The sequence below is a fragment of the Brachyhypopomus gauderio genome, chromosome 1, assembly GCF_052324685.1.
Source record: "Brachyhypopomus gauderio isolate BG-103 chromosome 1, BGAUD_0.2, whole genome shotgun sequence".
In the NCBI taxonomy this organism is placed as follows: Eukaryota; Metazoa; Chordata; class Actinopteri; order Gymnotiformes; family Hypopomidae; genus Brachyhypopomus; species Brachyhypopomus gauderio.
In genome coordinates this window covers 25,368,163-25,388,848 of record NC_135211.1, presented here as the reverse complement: position 1 = coordinate 25,388,848, position 20,686 = coordinate 25,368,163, and the positions used below count along the sequence as shown (strand labels likewise).

The 20,686-nt window shown below is 38.7% G+C and overlaps 2 protein-coding genes across 4 annotated transcripts in view; both read left to right on the top strand.

Annotated features, from left to right (window-relative positions):
* LOC143514298 (RNA-binding motif, single-stranded-interacting protein 2-like) overlaps positions 1–1,453 on the top strand; it is a 54,022-nt gene extending 52,569 nt beyond the window's left edge. For both annotated transcript variants that reach the window (XM_077005302.1, XM_077005313.1), the window contains exon 14: positions 285–1,453. The gene's annotated coding sequence lies outside the window, so the exon portion shown is untranslated. The remainder of the gene's footprint in view (positions 1–284) is intronic.
* Positions 1,454–6,777: 5,324 nt separating this feature from the next.
* LOC143514279 (nuclear receptor subfamily 1 group D member 1-like) lies at positions 6,778–20,343 on the top strand. 2 transcript variants are annotated; one of them, XM_077005268.1, is made up of 8 exons: positions 6,778–7,567; positions 13,253–13,597; positions 13,824–13,912; positions 14,362–14,506; positions 17,355–17,893; positions 18,011–18,196; positions 18,537–18,747; positions 19,049–20,343. In XM_077005268.1, exons 1-8 carry the CDS (start codon positions 7,552–7,554, stop codon positions 19,243–19,245), a joined length of 1,728 nt encoding a protein of 575 aa, XP_076861383.1. In that variant the 5' UTR covers positions 6,778–7,551; the 3' UTR covers positions 19,246–20,343. The 2 variants fall into 2 exon arrangements, with proteins under 2 accessions (XP_076861383.1, XP_076861393.1); XM_077005278.1 differs by lacking the exon at positions 6,778–7,567 and adding an exon at positions 12,404–12,860.
* Positions 20,344–20,686: the final 343 nt, after the last annotated feature.

The following is a 20,686-nucleotide window of genomic DNA, read 5'->3' as shown; positions in this document are numbered from 1 at the left end:
ATACTTTATGTAACCCACCTCACATTTTTTCTGCCTCATGTTCGCTACCTTTACTGGTACTGAAACATTTTTGGTTTTCATTTGAATAGACAGCAGCATGATGGTTTGTCAAACGAGTAATTCAAATGTCATGTACAGAATAACACATTTCTAAACCCAATATCAGACATGTGTATGTACTAATGATGCTGCAACATTTGTCTATTTTTTTATTCTTTCAAATTGGATGTAAATGTTCGCTCTGCTTATAATCGTGATACAGAATGTTAGCTCTTGTCTTTCAGGCAATGGAGAGATTGATACATGTGGCCTTGGATGATGGAAATGCCCCAGAGATTGTCTGGTGTCCATCGGAGAGCAGCACCAGAGATTTGGATGACTAAAGAGATTTTTTTTTTTGTAGAATAGACATTAACATTAACTCGGCTCTATAAGAGCTACTCAACCAAAGGGTTAAGGGGTCAGAGGTTAGCATTAGGGTTAAGAGGTTAGAGGATAGCATTAGGGGTTAGTGTTATGGTTATTTTGGGTTAGATGGGAGATATTGCAGAAGGAGCTTTGATCTATTTTAATAACAAAAAAGAAAAAAGCCTAAAAACAGATCATTCATGAAAGTGTAAAGACACAGTGTGATATCTTTGTGCACCTGATAGAAAATTCTTATTTTTAAGAAATAATTCTTGACTACAAGAAGAACCAAGAACGTTAAAACACAAGGTGTCTATTATCTTCTCTTTTTTGTAAAATATGCAAACTTTGTTTTTCTATTTTGATTTTTTTTGTTGTTGATAAATTTTTCTTTCTATCAGCAGCAAGGTATTTTTGTACAGATTAAGGTTAGGACTCAGATTGGGGTTCAGACTTGAACAATGCATTTCATTTCAAATTTGATATTTTTGTGTTTTTTTTTTTACATTGATATGTTGAGAGCAAACCATTTAAAGCCACTTCTAAAAGCAGGATTCTAGAAAAAATGTAACTGTAATATCACAAGTTAATTTATTCTTTTTAAATTGCAACAGACAATCATTGTTATTTATTTATAATATTTGGACAGTTTAATACATAGAAGTCTTTAATTGGCACTACACCTAGTAATAGCATGGTGATGATTCAGAGGAAGCAGACATATTTTCAGTCTGAAGCAGACACCAGTTGAGCAAGATGGAAAAACATCTGCAAGCTAAAGTGAGCTCATTTGATAAAGTAAAATTATTCATTCAAATGTTTGAACCAACCTCCTTAGTAATTATTCACAAATGCATATACGCAAAGTAATTACACATTTAATCATAACTATAAACATCAAAACAGATATTTAAAGTTATCAAAAGTAGCTTGGACTCACTGTCACACTAAATCAATTTTTAAAAATACTGTAGAGCAGGGGTGCCCACAAATTTTCAGGTTGGGGTGGCGAACGTAAATTGTTGACGGGGTTTTGGGCGGGGTGGCAAACGTAAATTGTTGACGTTGGGGGGGGGTGGCGAACGTAAATTGTTGACGCGGGGGGGGGTGGCGAACGTAAATTGTTACCGGGGCGGTGTATATATACAACCGTCAGAGCAGATGGACGATATCCTGTCATTCATCCACTACTTTTTAATGTCATGCGATCTACCCGCATTCCTTCGCGATCGACCGACACTTCCTTCAACGTAATGGGCACCCCTGCTGTAGAGTATGTTAATTCTGGCATTACATTTTGCCTCTAATAAACAAGTAGTTGCAGAAAAGCAATGTGAACAGTTAATACCTGTCATGAACAGTATGATGAACAGCAGTTAGTAGCATTAGAAGTCTCTTGGTTCACTCTTGGAGTGTGTGTAAAACTAGCACATTCTTTAAAAGAAATATGTGAGTCATTGAAAAAATGCTAAAAAAGTTACAGAACTAAAATGACATGTTTGTTTTAAAGGGTCTATGCCCTGATTTTTCTAGATTATATTTTTTCCAGTTGCACTGTAATACAAAGGAGTTTTACCTATATACTGGCCATTTGTTCAGAAGTGACTTTAAGTGGTTCTCATGTACTAGCTGCCCAAATGTCTCATTGAAGGTTCTGTTAACATGAGGCCTTCATGTCACCTCTCTAGTACCATCACAGTGTTATAAAAATGTATGTCACAACATGCTGTAAGAGAGAGGCATTTGCTTCTTATTAACATGAGCTGATTGAGTTGTCTCAGGCTTTTTGTGATTTTAGTATGCATAGGACAAACGGCCCAGCAGGTGATGTTACCTGGACTTTATTTGTGTACTTTATAGACAGCTAACTAGAAATTACTAAGATTTCGGTGCTGGGTTATTTCCTTAACTGTGTGCAGAAAAAGAAACTCTGTTCAGGAAAAAAAGGCAAATAGGAGGAGCTTTCCTTCAAAACAAAACATTGACAGGATATGAAAGTATGGGAGCTTTGTTCTACTGTGCTGCTGTTTTCTGCATTTTTGTACTGTCCTCTGGTGATTTTTAAAATGTCTGGTCTGATTTTGTTTTCTAGTTGAAAGTTTGGCTATAATGTAATATTTGGGCAGATATTTAACTTTGTTTTATACTCTCTATTTTTAATAGATAATAGGGAACTTCTAGCCCTAGAAAAGGAACACCTAGGGCAGTGCAGCGTTGCATTTTCCCGAGTTTTTAAGAAATGTATTTTCATTTGCAATTTTTATTTAATTTTTTAATTTTTATTATTATTATTTTGTCTATCTGGTCTTCCCATGCTGTTATATTTGGCTGATCAGTCCCAGCAGGTTTCCCATAAAAACTGTGAAAAATACCAATCATTTGCTTCCAAAAAACTAATGTGAAGAGTTTTGTCACCAGTCACCAATGGTAGTAATTGTAATTTTAACTCTTATTTAAAAATTGAAAATTAAGATCATAATACCAAGTGCTTGGCATTAAAATTACACTCAGAACATTGTGTTTGAATGTAAATATTTGAACTCCTAGGGTTTTTTAAACTATAATTTTTTTCATGTTACCAAAGATGGTAAAGCCATCCTCTAAAAAGCAGTATACTGATTTAAGCCATGGTTATTTTTTACAAAAGCGTGAAATAGATTTTTAGTCAGTAGTTCATCATTTAACCCACTTGGAAGTAAGCAACCAATTAGATTTTTTTTAATGTGCCTCCTTTTCCAAAAGTACTGCAGGCGAAGGTAAATAAAGTTTGTCTTGAATGCTTTCTGGAAAACCGGATTGTGACCAGTATCAGACAGTGAGCTTTGGGTTGAAGTCAGCCTAACCCTAAACCTAACCCTAACCCTAATCCTAACTCGAACTAACCCTACATCGAGGCAGAACCCTGGTCTTGTTTGCTTTTCTTTTGTTCTTTTTTACTTAAACATTTCTTCTTTCCTTTATATTTCTTGTCAATGTGACATAATTGAATATGTTCTGTGTAGGAAATGCTAAACATTTTTCACAGGTTAAAACATGGACTTCACCTTATGAAGGAATGAATTTGGGTTTATCATATATAAGCTGATTAAACATATCAGTTGTCACTACAAATCCAAAACATGAAATATGGTTTTGAAACTATGAAATGACAAATCGTTACATTACAGTGTTGTTTTTAAATCATGTTTTTACATTTTTATACCAGTTGTTATTTATTTTTTCCACTTTGAAATAAAATATTAAAATATGTAAATTATCTGAGATTATAACTAATATTTAAAAAGATAAAGATGTGCTTTGTAGAGTATATATTGTGTTTGCACAGAAGGCCTAAAAGCATAACAAAACATTTATCCAAAGTCAAATTCTTTATGTTTAAAAGGAATTTTTTAAAAATACTAATATTTTAGGTTTTAGCTTTTTGTGATCTTATCCTTCACTTCTTTCTTGTATGCCTTAGGTTAACCCTAACCCCAACTCTAACCCCCAATCCTTGCCCTCTGTCCCTCCATCATAATAATGGCAAGCTTTTCTGTGCTACAGTACTGAATATTGTACTGGTGAATAGTAAGATGTAGACTTAATTTGAATTTTCCTTTCATTTAACTGAATTAATCAGGACAGGCCCAGGGGCAGTATATTTTAATTACAATTGAATACAACTTGATTCTAGGTAATGTTTGATTCAGTGTTGAAAACTGAAAAGGGTATTTTGTTTTAACTATAACATCACTGACATGTTTTCTTACTGTCATTTCCTTGTACAGATTATTTCATAGTTTCAAAACATTTGGCTGCTATAATGGGATGTTCAAGCAGTTCATTAGATTAAAGCCATGTAGAATAGCTGAGAGAATACTAGCCAAACTGCCATTCAAATCTGTAGAATTTAGAGTTTTAAAATGTGCCTCACATAATAAAAAGACTGATGGTACATGCCTCAAAAGTATAAAACGATGTATTTGTTTAATGTGCAAGTTTTGTACTAGCACACTATTGACTTTTTAGTTGTTTGTGAAATTAATCAAGTTTTAGAAATCACCCATGTGAGTAAAATCCAACATGCCTTACGTCACTCGCTCTGTGATATGTAATGTCTTGTAGATTCCTTTTGTTTTAATCCTAGGAGTCATTTCAATTTTAAGATCAAGTCAAATAGAGTAAGGTTCGTGGAATTAAGAGCTCTTACATGTTTTGTTTATGTATACAAATATAATTTTATATAACTTCATAATATAACTTTTATTTTCAGAATAACTCAAAAAGTCTCTTCAACTTAATTGTACTTGGTTAAATGTTCAAATCTTTCCCCAACCTTGGTAGCCATCTATAAACTCAGAATTCATCAGGTTTGATTTGTCAGTAAATCCAGCATTTTTATTATTGAACAAATCTTTGGCTTGTCTCTTGAACTGCTTTTTAACATGCTCCTTATTTATAAATTAACTCATTTTGTACAGTTAGCAGAAGCAGAGGAGTTGTTGAAGTTTTCATATATTGGTTTCTTAGGATGTTAGCTGGTGTAGCTAGCCAGCAAGATTGTCTTCCTGTGCCACAATTGCTGGTTTTCTGTTACAGTTTTTTATTTGTTAAAAAAAATCTTGGTTTTTCTATTTTTTGAATTTCATCTGTTAATTTTTCTCTTTTTTAATAAAAATATTTTTAATCACCATAGAGTGATAATCCATTACTTAACTGCATTTAATTTAATTTTAAAACAATAACATATAAGCAACAAAGCTTAAAATTTGTAAAGCTTTTAAAAAGCATCTATGTTTTATATATGTTTTATTAGCTGTTGAGTCCACAGGAGTAGGTCATGATGAGATGCCTTCCCATTACCATTGCCACCATAGAAATAGTTCTCATAGTTTGATAGATTTAATTTGCTCTATTGTGCCCAAATGGCAGTTTGGTTTGCAGTCAGCAGTTAACTACACACACAAAATAATAATCTATACGGATATAAAGTAGATCTAACCTTAACCCTATAGTATATAGATGTACTGTAGATCTAGCCCTTACCCTAGTTTATAGATAACAGGTGTCTCTAACCCTAATTACAGGTATCAGGTATCCGCAACCATAACTATGATTGTGTATGTGTATGTTAAAATCCACAGCAATTAGCCTTCAGAATAATTTGAAATTAGTGGAAATAAGAGATCTGTAAATTCATCTGTCTATATTGTACTTTGAAGGCCTATAGACCATTACTACTAATATTTTTGGCATCCCTGTCAAAACTGCACAAAGTAAAGAAATGATAACTGGTTACATTGGAAGGAACCAGTACAGCTGCTGTACCTTCACCTTTTTACTGGCCCAAGAGACATTTATGAAGTTTGGTGATGCTGACTCCTCCAGTGGTCAGGATTTGTGGGTAATGAAGTAAAGTTCAATATAGTGACTTCACTAGTTTCACTTATTCTATAAGGCTAGTTTGATCACTTTATTGCATTATTTTGTGTTTGCATTGTACTAACATAATTTTTTGAAAGCAAATGAGTTTCGCAATTGAGTTTTACAATTTTTTTAAGTTGGAATTGGTCATGATTGTAATGATGTTCAGCAAATATGCAGCAGAGATCGAACTGCTGTTCTCTGATCACAGCGTTAGCGGCATCCCACATTACTACAGAAGTAACGGAGAAGGCTGCGTTTTCCTGTCTAAACTGTTCAAGCCAATGTCTGTTATTGCTTGCATTAGTGTTTGTAAGGAGTTAAGAGTTAAATCTCCAGTAGCCTACTTGATTTGATATGTTTTAATGAGTTGAAGGTAAACAGGTGAATGGTTGTGATTTTAATTATATAATTTTGCTATGAACATTTCACAGGGGATATCCAGTACACCCACACTTTTGCAAAGCTTGAAACCTCACTATTCGATGGACAAACAAAACATACTTTTTGATATTGATCCCTTGCAGTACCAATGCGTGCCCACGTGGGGGCCACGTACCACGGTTCGAAAACCACTTCTCTATGTTCGCCAAAGATTATTTTTTACACCGTAATAATTAATAGGAGAATATACAGCAAATATTCAAAATTAGCAAAATATTCGATTCGGTTCAGCGTGAGTTAGGCCAAAAACCCGATGTTGATTTTTCTCAGAACCGATTCCTTTGAATGTTCTACACAGTAATCTCCACGTAGTTTGTTTAACGCCTCGTGGTAAGAAAACGCATAAATTCTTTACCCATTTCAAACAATTGTTTTACAATGAAGCCACCGGAGGGAGAGAACTTGAAGGGGCGCGCCTGTCACGGTGAGCTCCGCCCGAACTACACGTGCTTCCCTCCCCCGCTTTATCACAAGCCCATGGATTTGCATAAAATGTGTGTCAGTAGGCCAGCCTCGCTACTGCTCACATGCAGAGCACACATGTAGCGGCGCTGTACCGAGGCATTTCAAAGTCAGAAGAGTTCAGCTGTATCGCCTCCTACCTCACTAGTCATCAGCCAATGAAAACGTGAGGAAGAACACCGAGAGACTGAAAGCAGAGAGGAAGGTGGAGGAGATACCCTGGGGGAGCGTGACAGTGGAAGAGGGCGTGAACAAGAGAGAAGTAATGCTTGGCATATTACGGAAACAGGTTGAAAGGACATAGCAGGAAAATCGAGGACACAAACACCTGAAAACGTCTTGATGTGCGGGCATGTTATTGATGGTGCATAGAGTGGGCTATACCAGAGCGGTCAATACCACTTCGTAGATGTATATGACAGTAGCCTGGAACTACTGATGTTTTAGTGGGATTTTCTCGTCAATGAAAGAGGTTGTCTACTATACGTCTCACTGTTCTAAGGATACATGTAGCGTTATTTTACTAATCATCACACTCTTTTAACAGGAGCAAGCAGTTATTCTGTCTTGAGCTCCTGAAGAACAGTAGCATCAAAATTATAATTAGCGCTGTGTGCACATTTGTCACAGAATATTGCTCTTTATCACAGAACATTCGTTTTAGAGGACTCCCAGTCAAATCCACGAGCCGTATTTCATCAACTTTATTCGATTATCTTTTTTTCCCAAATGGACATCATGACGATATCACCTCAATGGATTAAATTTTACAGCGACGCACAGAGAATACAGATTCAGAATTCCTAACTCATTTGACCATCCTGCGAAAAAACGATGGAGAATAGTCCGGGTGAGTGATTGTTCGATTAGTATCTTATTTAAGTGGATTCATTACTCTACGAAGTGTAATTTGTGCGCACATATAAGGTTATACTGAGTTGTCTATTTTTCTACTGCAACCAATAATAGACTACCGATAATACACGGCAAAGGAATTTGGTGGAACTGCTGTCTGATGTCACTGTTATGTGATAGAATAACTCTTCCCTTATATTGCGCAGATATCGATGTTTCTGCCTTTTCTGTGCTTAATCAACGTTGACGTATTGTATGCTTGCTGAGTACTGTTTAATATAGTCTAGTAGAACAGTGAAGTTGATACGTCAGTCGTACTGGATTGCACTGTCCATGTTTAAGGACTAATTAATTTTCTAGTTTGTTTTGGTTGCAGCTGTCATTGCGAAGCTTGAGGATCGGTCTGTCATTCAGGCAAAAAAATGTTTATAACACCTGTTTCGTTTCATAGGTAGAGTTTATTGTTTTTCTGATATATAGTTTTTCTGTTAACCAAATCAAATAAAAGCAAACTACTTTCGAAATTATTTGTTGCATTAGTGAGGTTGCAGACGTGGTAAGAGAAGTCCTGAGAGCTTTCTCGGCTGCTCTCAGTAGTAGGTCCGTAGCAGTAGCTCACGCAGTATCGACTGAACGAGATTGTCACAAGAAAGACTTGTGCTACTGTTTGTAAAATGAAAGTATGTGATAAATTAGGATCTTTTGGGCTATGTAGGCATCGTGCCCTCTGCTATGTAATTTCTAATCCGCCACTTCCTACGTCACTACTTGTAAACAAACTCGGGTGTAACTTTCTACTCCCCTGGTGTTTCTTAGCCACCAGCAGATGTATACATTTTACGTATTACGTAGTCATACAAATGTTTCTTTCATAACTAACTTTAAACTATCGTTTCTTAAAAATATTCATAAACTGAGTAATCGCATTATGTATATTCACTTTTAATAACGCGTTCTGCTATCGATCTCTGGCACGTGGTGTACCAAGAGGGGTGTGGCTGAGAAGTAAAATCCCTCGTCTGGCTGGTATTAGGGTGTCTCCCTTCCGTGCCTTGGTCTCGTGGTGCTTGCTTTCAGGCGAAGTCACGCTCCTTTACTGGTGACTTCAAGCTAGTTATTCTTACTGTAGTACACGTTTCGTATACTGTACACATTTTCCTTTATGTCCTGATTAGATATGGCACTCCAAATTAATAATACACACAATGAACAGTATGGCCTATGAAAATAACCACTATTCGATGTGTGACTTCCCAGCACTCAGCAGTAATGAACTATGGTGCCTGAAAACCTAACAGGGTTATGATCATCATGGTTTGAGTGTTAAGAAATACAGTTTTTACATTCCTCAGAACAATGTGTTTATGATGCAGACTCCCATGACTTTTAAAACATCAACAGAGCCAGAGAGCTGTATAGTCACCTGAACGGCTCCAAACGGCACGTGCCACGTGTCATTTTCCTAGCCCACCAATCTCGTGCCTACTGTAGGCTGTGTCTCGTACATGTGGTTATTCAAAGTGAACGTTTGGGTTATAGGCTTTATAGTTGTCTCCTACTGCCTGTGTTTTTTTCAAAGTGAACGTTTGTGTTATAGGCTGTCATTAGGTTATAGGCTTAATGGAAAGCAGCTAATTTGGGTTTAGTTTAAACATGTCCCCATTACTGTTGGGTCCCAGCGCTTTTTCTATGCACATTAAATTGTCGACTGTTGAAAGCTTCTTTGGGTTTTACTTCAGGTAGAAAAAAATGTGGATGTTGACAACACTTTTCACATTTTTTCTATAAGCATAATGCATGTAAAATACATGTGTATGTAAGATACATGCATAATGTATGTAAAATATGTGTAATGTAGCCTATGTAAAATGTCCATATACATAACATATACCCTAAATATACCATTTGATAGGATAACCGCATAAATCAGTATACATAACAGTATAAATCAGAATATAGTGTTTGCTCACTATACATTTCCTTTATTATTTAGCAGCTTTCCTTGTACCAACATATAGAAATTTCACGAAATGTTCAGCTTAGTTGTTTGGCATGGACTGCTTTCACTAGGTAGTGATAGTGATCCTGCGTCTACAATTAATGGCAGGCTGCACTTTGCTGTGAGATGAAGATACACTTCTACAGCGGCAGTTTGTCCTGCAGCATTAATGATACAGTTCAAAGGTAACCAGTGTAGCAAATGTAACCAGTGAACAACCAGTTACATATGTAACCAGTGAACAAACAATGTAACAAATATTCCACTTTCTGCAATTTGTCTATCAACACTTCTTGCCTCTTCTGATTTGTGAATATTAAATTCACCCCTCTCATTCATGTTCCACAATTACTAAGGTCCAAATCTCTAAATGACTCTGTTTAGACTTTTAAATAAGCCACCCACTTTTTTTTTATAAGGAAATGAGCCCCTGCTGCTTCCATCTTAATATACTTCCATACTGAATGCCAAGAATGACAAATATCTGTAGTGGTACCAACACTGTTGGTCGTCATTAATAAGAAGACACATTCTTACTGCAAAAAAAAAATAATGTAATTTCAAGTCATGGTAAATTAGAAATAATATAATTTCCACGTTAACTTTGATGGGCATAACTGTTAAACACATATTCCGAAGTAATTTTAATGTATGTAATATCTGTGGATTTTATCAATTCAATACAACAACCTGTGTAACAACCAACCTACCTTACAGTTAAGGGCCTATATGTCTGACGTTGAATCTAAATTACTTAGATATTTAGTAATCCTTATGTAAGACTAAGGGTTTGTAATACTTAGTAAATAAGTATTAGCTAAAACTGATCAGTTAAAGTTAAATGATCAGTTATTTCAGCTTCATTGTGGCATGATTGAAGCAGCAAAGCCATCAGATAGTGATTTAATATATAGCTAATCTTTTAAGGGTTAGGGGTTAAGTTTGGTTGATTTTATAATCTTTGAAAGCAATTGCCATTATTCCTTTTTAATACATGTAGGTATGTGAAAAATAGAGAATCTCTATGGGCTATGTCGACATTTGCGGTCTTCTGGTCTGACTTCCTGCTTTCTTACTTGCGCAACCTCACGTGCAGCTTTGTTCACCTTAGTTAACGGTTGTTAGGGTTGGTCGCGTAGGAATATGTCAAGTTGGACTATAGTTTGTTTTCTGATCTTACAGGTTGTAAATTAAGCGTTCTACTCAGGGACGTATAATTTTTTCAAAAGCCGGTTTTGGTCCTCTGCAGTTTTTACGGTTAAAAACAAATACTTAATTAAATAGCGACGAATCCCCCCAGTTCTCAAGCCATTTGTGTCCCCCCATCTATGAAATCAAAATTACGTCCATGGTTCCACTGGTTTGGAGACCTTTGTTAATTAGACTACAGCGTGAATTGCAGGAGCGAGGTGGAGAAGTGAAATCCCCAATCTGATTGGACTATTAAGGTGTTTCCCTTCGGCGAGCTCGTGCAGGCTAGCCTACTTGCATTCACGCGACTTGTTTACGCGCCTAGTCACGTGCCTTCGCCGCTGACTTTTATTCTAGGTTGAGAATCACAGCTGATCCTGTTCCTCCCCGTCCCTCTTTCACATGTGTTGAGCTGGAACACGTGAGAACGATCATGGACAATGAGTAGTTTAGATAGGCTAATAAATCTATCTCAGAGTTAAACAAGTATTTATTTGTGGATTTGACCGTGACCGTTAATATACGGTAAACGACATGTATTCATTATGTAAATGTAAATTAATTAGATTTTGCTGTTTCTTCTAAAACATCGAGGAAATATTACGGCATAAATATATAACCTACCCATTAAATCCTGTTCCAATATATAATTGGCATTAACGTTGTATTAAAAACGGACATACGTTATTACTGTTGTAGTCTACATTGTAAACAAGTGTGGTAGCTTATTTACAACTAATGCGTTTCTGGCAGCAGAGCGCACCACGATATGTTTTCAAATAGCATCAGTGGTAGGCTGGAGGTAGGAGTTGCTGTCTCTCACTGCCTGTAGCCCCCGTCACGTGGATAAGCTCCAAACGCCACGTGCCACGCGTGATTTCCCAAGCACACACACACACACACACCCTCTCCAGCCTTTCTCATGCAGCTCGCGCTAATGCTGTAGACTTGTTTTGATTCCGCCAGTGGCGGTCAGTGGGTCACAGAACCGAGCCGAATTTTGCTCATTAGTTAAAATCTCAGCGATCATTATTTGCGCACGATGCGATGGTTCTACCAATACATGCTGCACTATACTGTCAGTTGATGCATATGGCTGTACATGCACACTACAGTAAGGGTCTTGCTGTTTTTCACGGTTACTGACCTTCAACTGAGTATACACTAAATCATTTACAGAACTATACATTACACGTAACATCAGCTTTATTCAAATATAATTTGAATAATAAAATATAAAGCTGATGATAATTGGCCAAGCACAATTAAAGACAGTTACCCCCAAATCATACAAAATCGCCACTAAGACGACTGGATGCGGCTGTGCATCATGCAGTGACCTGTGCTCCACGCGACAATAATTCACTTTCATCAGCTGTAAATATACTGGACGGGGAAACAGGAAGACCAAAAATCAGTGGTTCTGCGTCAAGGCTATTAACAATGAAACCACATTTTCTCAAATTACTAACTCAGAATAAGGCAGTTTAAATCACCTCCTCGACGCACCGATTATCCTGCCATAAACTTATTTATTTTTAATCTAAACTTGAAAGGATATGTAAATTATTTGTTAGCTGTGACAATCGCCATTTATCTCTACTGGAATAGTGTTACGCTATTTTGTTATTTGTACAACATTATGCAAATGGACACGATAACGCGCGCGGTAACACTTAGCAAAAAATATTAATGTGTTGTGCTATTTTGACGCAGCAGATTTGACCAAATCTAGAAGCTCTCATTACAGCGCAAATGGTTAAAACCCCGTTGTGTCCAAAAACTAGAAATCAGCCTCTTATGCCGAGGAAACGTGGCCGTTTTCGTCCCCTCCCGTGTTTCCGATGTCTCAGTTATAAGGCCACGAATTTGCATGGTATTTCCTCCTCTTTTCACACCTCTCTGCGCTGTAATATTTTTTCTAAGTTCTATGTACACGGGACTGCGGAAGAAACCTTGTGTGATCTGTGTCAAGAGTCCATGTGAGTCCTCGGTCAGGTGGCTGGCAGCGGTCGAGCGCGCGCTAGGCGTGCCGCCAGAGAAAGGAGGGAGTTTGCTTTTGAGACCGACGCTGCGGCAAGTTCGTCTTCGCGAACACGTGAGTTAGTAATGTTCAGCGCAACGAATCGCCACCATATACGAATAGAGATAAGGTGGTAGGAGGGGCGAAACATGTTAGTAGTGAAGCATTTGTCATGTGCCTGTCGAACATTTTGTTACCCCTTTGTTCCAGATATGTGCCACACCCATGTGGCTCGAAGAACATCCCAGAATAGTTCAGGATCCTTTGACTAAAAACAAGCATTTAGCCTGATATTCTCCATGTTCATCCTGTTTCCAAAGGACACACCCTGAAACAAACAAAAGCAATCCTAATATCTCTCTCTCTCTCTCTCTCTCTCTCTCTCTCTCTCTCTCTCTCTCTCTCTCTCTCTCTCTCTCTCTCTCTCTCTCTCTCTCTCTCTCTCTCTCTCTCTCTCCCTCCCTCAGGTGGAGGAGTCATCTTATATGCTGGCTCAACAGGCTGTGCAAGCCCCAGTCCTGGCAGCCCTTCTAGTGGATACCAGACCCAGTCACCCTCCTGTCACTCCCAGCCTTCTTCACCAGAGGAGGGATCTTTCACTGATGTCAGGGACCTCAAGTTCACAGGGACGGGCAGCAATGCCAATGCAGTGGACTCACCACCCTCACCCAAGATGGTCTTCCAGTTCCCTGAAACGAGCAGTACTTCTGCAGTTAACTCAGTCAGCCTACCTGTGACCCCATCAGACCAAAGCAAATTCTCCCACCCACTAGTGGGCAGGAAACCATGTGGGTTTACTGGAGCCTTTACAAGTGAGACATTAAGAGGAAATCTATTCATTTTGCACATTTTATGGCTTTAGCTTTTTCCATTTTTTCTAGTCAGAGGTGTAGTTACAGTGGCACACCTCATCTATATGCTTAGATAACAGATGTATATTATGTACAAATATATTCAGTACCAACATAAAAATGACTGACTACAAGATGTTGATATTTCTAATAATTAATTTTGAATCTCTTGGATTTGTATGAGCAGAAACAGGTGGCATGGTGCTGTTGTGCAAAGTCTGTGGTGATATTGCGTCTGGATACCATTACGGAGTTCATGCCTGTGAAGGATGCAAGGTACATGCTCACCCACACGGTACTGTGCTGAGATTACACATATACAAGGGACATGTTCTCCCACACTGATAACTATGCTGAGATTACACATGTACACTACTTAAATTACAATTACAAGGTACATGCTCTCTCATGCTGCTCAAATTGCACATTACTTTTTCAGATGTCTCTCTTGAAGAGTAGATTTTCCAAGGGTTACAGTATTTTGAGCCTCTCATTATTCTGGCATTGAGATGGCTTCTAATTATTTGGGCGAATATGGGAACACACTCACTGACACTCACAAACACACTCACTGACATGCTCACAAATACACTTTAGAATACACTATCGGAAACGGTCACAGCCATACCGGAACATTTATGGACACACATTCATGAACGTGCACATGGACCCTCTCACAGACACACACGCACAGACACACTCTCTTCTCTGCTTTTTGTCCTCAGGGATTCTTTAGGCGCAGCATACAGCAGAACATTCACTATAAGATGTGTGTGAGGAATGAGAACTGTCTGATCATGCGGATGAACCGGAACCGATGCCAGCACTGCCGCTTCAGGAAGTGCCTGTCTGTCGGTATGTCTAGAGATGGTAAGAGATGGAATTTATTATGATAAATATTTCACTTTAGGTCAAATGGGAGTTTTATTATATACTTCTATAAGTGATTCCATCCTGATCCCTTGATTTCATGCTGATCCACTGATCCCCTACTGTCTCATTGATTCTACACCAGACCCACTGATGCTTTCCCAGTCCAGTTATTGTACCCTGATCACTGATTCCATCCTGATCCACTCATTCAATTCTGATCTCTCACTGATTCAATTCTGATCCATTGTTGATTACATCCTGATCCAATTATTCTATCCTGATCACTGAATCCATCCCCTTGTTCATGCCTTCTTTACCCTTCCTCTAGTAGATCCTGATTTTAGCAGCACTTACAGATCCCATGAGCCATCATATTGCCAAATAAGATGAATCTTCCTTATTTTGGAAATTGGAAATGCAGTGCTCTTTCCATTTTGAAAGCCTTTTACAATAATTTCAGAAGTCAATGACATCAAATAGGTTAATGAAGTGTTTTTCCAATGAATGTGAGACAGTGTGAGCCGTTTACTTACTGCAGGTCAAATGAGTAAATGCAGAAGTGTTTGTTTTCTTCATTATGTCCTCAAGACTATGTCATGATAAGGAGTGTAACTAAAGTGTGCTGGTCATAAATTATTTTTTGAAGTTTGCACATTTGGATCACCTAAACAGCACTGCCCCACGTGGTTGCTTTCTGCAGTCTTCTCTGCCCATGCTACAGCTGTGTTTACCCTTTTACAGATATTTCTAGTGTCTCAGTGCAGCATAGAACAGTACATTACTTAATAACGTTTTGCAATATCTAATGTGTGGATTTTATTGACTTCTGCAAATGTGTTCTTTGTGTGAATCACTGTTCTCCTCAGTTCTAATCAGTCTCCTGTCTATACCCCTGTTCTAACCCTAACCCTAACCCAGCCTCTTGTCTATACCCCTGTTCTAACCCTAACCCAGCCTCCTGTCTATACCCCTATTCTAACCCTAACCCAGCCTCCTGTCTATACCCCTATTCTAACCCTAACCCTAACCCAGCTTCCTGTCTATATGCCTGTTCTAACCCTAACCCTAACCCTAACCCAGCCTCCTGCCTATACCCCTGTTCTAACCCTAACCCAGCCTCCTGTCTATACCCCTGTTCCAGTCACAGTTTGGAACAGGTTCTCCATACCATGGGCGGTTTGTTAATTAAGGCGATTGGGCGACGCACCACAAAAGGATGAAAAGGAAGTTTTTTTTCTCTCACATTCTATCACTGCAATGCATCTGAATGCCATTGTCCAATCAGCGTTGAGGTGCATTCCCTGTAGTACCACCCTTTTTTTGGGCGATTTTAGTCTGACTGAAAATTGCCCTGATTGCTCTGGTAGACTCTCATATTAATGTTTTTTTTTAAGTGTAGGCACTGAAATGCAATACCTATGGGTTCCGGGAGGGCTCGCACTTATGTGCTTGCATCAGATGTAACCTAGGGAAAATTACGGAAGCTAGCGATCTGCTCAACATGGCCAGCGTTCCTTCAACTCAGAACAACTCAATCGTTTCATTAAGAGAAGTGCAATTCTGCCGTCGTAATAATCAAGATAAACTAGCAACTAAGGAATTAGGGCCACCGAGACCAAATTTAAACATCAAACAAGTGAAGTGTCTACAAAGGGAGGAAAATAATGTAACTGGGGATTTTCGCGAAACTGGTATGAACGGAAACATAGCTACCAGGCTGTGATGTAGAAGCGTCCTGTTCCGCTTTCCCTGCATTCTGTTCCATCCTTAATGCTAAAATAAAATGCTGTCTGAGGAATACAGAAATTATTGTGAGTGGGAAATATATACATTTTTTTAAATTAATGGTAAATCTGGTCTCTCTCCATGTTTAAATTTGTTTGTGAGGGCAAATTGAGAAATGACAATTTTTGTTGCCCACAGTTAATTGTTCAGTCATTGTAGAGCTTTAACCAAGATGATATTTACAAGATATATCGGTGCACAAATACTGTACTGTCTATAATGTAAAGAGAAATATATATTTATGATTATATTTTCATTGGTTAAGTCACTGTTTTTTATTTACCCACTGAAATGGTCACCTTGGAGGTCATCACAACAATTGCCCCCCCTATTTTAAAATCTTTTGTTGTCCTCACCAGTCCTTTGTCCTTTTACCCCTGCAGTGAGATCTGTTTCTCACATCATGAAATCACCTCTGCTCTTACTGACCTAATGACATACTTCCCCAAAGGAGAGAGGTTGGGGAAGGAAACAGAAAGAGGGAGAGAGAGTAGGAGAGCAGGGGAACATGTAGTATGCATGTGCAGGAGGGATATGTAGTATGCATGTGCAGGATCTAATAATAGCAATGAGCAATAAGGGATGAGCAAGGATGGAGATACATCCTCCAGAGGGAACTAGGGTGAACCCTATCCGAACCCTCACCCTATCCTATCCTAACCCCGACCCTATATTAACCCTGAACCTAACCTAACCCTGACCCTACCTTTCCAGACTGAACTAGTTATCTGCTTCTCTTCCTCTGTTACTTATTTTTTTATTTTACATAATTTATGCAATTTTGAAACTCTTTTGGGGATTTCTTTTACTGTTGTATACTTTGTGTCATGCCTTATTTTGATTTATGACTATGTACTGTTCAGTACGTTACATAGTAAAAACGTACAACATTTATACGTAAACATTAACATTACATTAAGGATTTAATACATGTTAATGTAAACTGGTATGGAAGCACCCGACAAGTTTGGACAATAGATAGTATTATGTTGTCTATGTAAAGTTACATGTCAGATGTTTGTGTTGTTCATTTGTGTTGTTCTGTTTTGTGTTCTTCTAGCTGTGCGTTTTGGCCGTATTCCCAAGCGGGAGAAGCAGCGTCTTTTGGAGGAGATGCGGAGCTACATAAACAGTCTCAATGAGTCAGCATCAGTGGACACTGATGATGCCACACCCACCGAGGTCTCACCCAGTCCTCAAGAGGCCCGATCGGATGAAGCAGTGTCTCAGGCCTATTGCAACATCTTTGTCAATAGGGAGGAGAAACTGTTGAAGATGAACAATAACACAATCAACAGCAATCCCTCTCCCTTTCTGAACAGTCAGCCTAAGGACTCTGGCTCTTCTCAGTCTTGCGTCCAAGTCACACCACACATGCACTACAGTGCCCAGACCAGACCCCCAGATACTGATCATGTCAGTAACCCAACAACTCAAGCCGCTGACAACAGCTGCTACAGGTACCCACAAGCATCTAGTCAGAGTCAGGAACGTCACTCTCAGAGTGTAACTTCTCAGTGTTACACCGACAATAACAGCAACTACTCCGGCAGTCGTGCGCCCTGCCCATGGACACTGGTTGCTGGGGCTAAAGTTCTGGTATGTGCTTTTGTGTATTACATACACATCTGCCAAGTCCCTTTAAATTTATTTTGTAACATTTCTTAATGTGACTTCCCATTTTTTTGTCTCGTTCTCTTTGTCTGTGTCCTCCAGGCGTGCCCCCTGAATGCATGTCCTGTGTCTCCGGCTGGTCTCTCTAGCCATCAGGTGTGGGAAGCTTTCTCTCATTGCTTCACTCCTGCTGTTAAGGAAGTGGTTGAGTTCGCCAAAGGCATTCCAGGATTCTGTGCTCTCAGCCAACATGACCAGGTCATGCTGCTGAAGGCAGGAACTTTCCAGGTAGGGAAACTAGTGAATCGCTTCCAGGTCATCTTTTCAAGTAATGGAGAAACAAGCAGCTGTCTCCTTATTTACTGAAAAAACCTTTTGTGTGTTATCTGTATATGTTAAGTGACTTGACCCCTTAACAGGTTCAAATGTTACAAATGAGGGGTAACCCTGGAACAGTGTCCTTACTGTTCTTTTTATCTTACTGCAAATCAATGAAAGGAAACATTTTGGTTGTGTGCATATCTTGATATCAGTTTCTTTTTAACGTAAATATTAGCCATGATCTAATACATCTCTAGCAGTTAAATTAAATGTTTGTTTTCTAACCAAGTGTCTGTGTTCTCCACAGGTCCTGATGGTGCGTTTCTCTTCACTGTTTAATGCAAAAGAGCAGACACTGACATTCCTGAATGGACAGACGTACCCTCTGAAGTTGTTGCGTGGTCTGGGCATGGGCTGTCTCCTGGATGCCTTGTTTGAGTTCAGTGAGAAGCTGAGCCACATGGGTCTGGAGCCTGATGAGAAGGCACTCTTCATGGCTGTAGTGCTGGTGTCTGCAGGTGTGCACTGCTAATGTTAAGGTTTGGGTTAGGGTTAGGATTAGGGTTTGGAAGCTGATGTGAAGGCACTCTTCATGGCTGTAGTGCTGGTGTCTGCAGCTGTGTACTGTTATCGTCTGTTGATTTCACAAATAATTGATCTGTTGAGCAGCGAAGAATTGATCCCAGAATGCATTATATACACTCCCATGTGGAGACCTCTTGCATTTAAAAGAAAATCAAAGGAAAATATTAACAACCAGGCATAATTGTATTTGTTCTAACACAGTCAGCTCCTTAACTCAACTCCCTCCTCTCATAGAGCGCTCAGGGATCTCTGATGTGGTAGCTGTAGAACAACTACAAGAGGACCTAATTGGTGCGCTGAGGTCTCTCCTGACACGCAGGCGGCCAGATGACGTCACACTCTTTCCCAAACTTCTCCTGCGTCTGCCTGACCTCCGTACACTCAACAGCCTTCACTCTGACAAGCTGATGGCCTTCCGCATTGACCCCTGAATAGGCGACATGCAAGAACTGGCTCTTACATTAAACAAAAACTACACACACAATACTCTTGCCTTGATAAGCGAAAGTACACATTAACAATAATGTGTGAAGCTTTCTTTTAAAAGTCTAAGAAAGGAGTGCTGATTGTTAAATTGAATTACATTGGAAACTTGAATGTTGCACTGCCATCACAACCAGCGAAGACTGCAAGAGAACATTCCTCTTTTAGAACGAGGACGATGGACCTGGGGAGCAGATCTTCAGAACATATTGTCCGCTTTGGTCTCTCCTGAAAAGAACTTTGATTTCTGATGAAAATGTGGAAACAGTAAAAAGGGTCCAAGTGAGTAAGTGGAGGAGGGTGTTCTGGTAATGGGATAAACACTTAGTGGACTCAAACATGAGGGAAGACTTAAGATTTGGTATCGTCACATCATCATATCATTGAATGCCAAGTGTTCTTCTGTTATGACAGATATGCAGCGTCTTCAGGTGGCTCTCAACACTGCAGCAATAATGGGGTCCCATGCATACTGTACTTGGATAATAATCTATGTGCATATCATTACAGATATAGTCATGACAATAATCTGTAAGACCAAGTATCAAGAAATGTATTATTATTCAAATGTTAGCTTGATTGTCTCGCTGAATATGACTACAGAACCTTAATATATTTTTACCAGGACAGTGGTTCTGCACCAGACACAGTTAAGTGTGTTTGAAGAAGTTCTCATATTGTACATGTTGTAACTATGTTATTTTCCACTGCTCTGTATGGATATACAGTAGTTTGTGTGATCTGCAGTTCTCCTCAGTTCCTCCAGGAGTCTCTTTAGTGAAAGGAGTGAGATTGATCGAGGTCTTCCTTACATTAAAATCACTTCTACACTGTTTCCATATTTATTGTATTTATATTCCCACAACCAAAAGCATATTGTGTACACAATTGTACCCATATGATGCATCTCATTAGTGAGGCAACTGGTATTCGACAATCTCCCACAAAAAAAAATACAATTTATATATTGTGAATATATTATGTTAATTGTAAATATGTCAATCGGCTAGCATAGAAAAGAAATCTAATAAAGGAACATCACTACATGGGTCACTTTCTTTCTTACTGCCTGTGTAGCAACTGCATGTTTCAACATCGGGCTGTTCCTGTTCCTGCTGATGTTACTGTTGCTGATCCTGATGCTGATCTTGTTGCTGTTGCTGATCCTGTTCCTGTTGCAGGAAATTAAAAAAAATTGGAAAAAAAGCTACATTTTCATTATTTGGAACAGAGGCCGAGAAGCTGAAGGACACCTGCATAACTTGGGAGTGTGTTAACTAAATGTGTTAACACTAGTGTGTCAACTAGGGTTGTACAGTCACCGCTGAAGTAGTTGGACAAATAAACTTTAAACTTGCTAAACTTGCTAGACCTAATAATATTGTTAGA

Bases quoted from the DNA above. Each gene is read 5' to 3' on its own strand.
- LOC143514279 (XM_077005268.1), top strand. The intron at 18,197-18,536 runs GTAGGGAAACTA...TGTTCTCCACAG, and splicing joins TGAAGGCAGGAACTTTCCAG to GTCCTGATGGTGCGTTTCTC. The intron at 18,748-19,048 runs GTGTGCACTGCT...CTCCTCTCATAG, and splicing joins TGTAGTGCTGGTGTCTGCAG to AGCGCTCAGGGATCTCTGAT.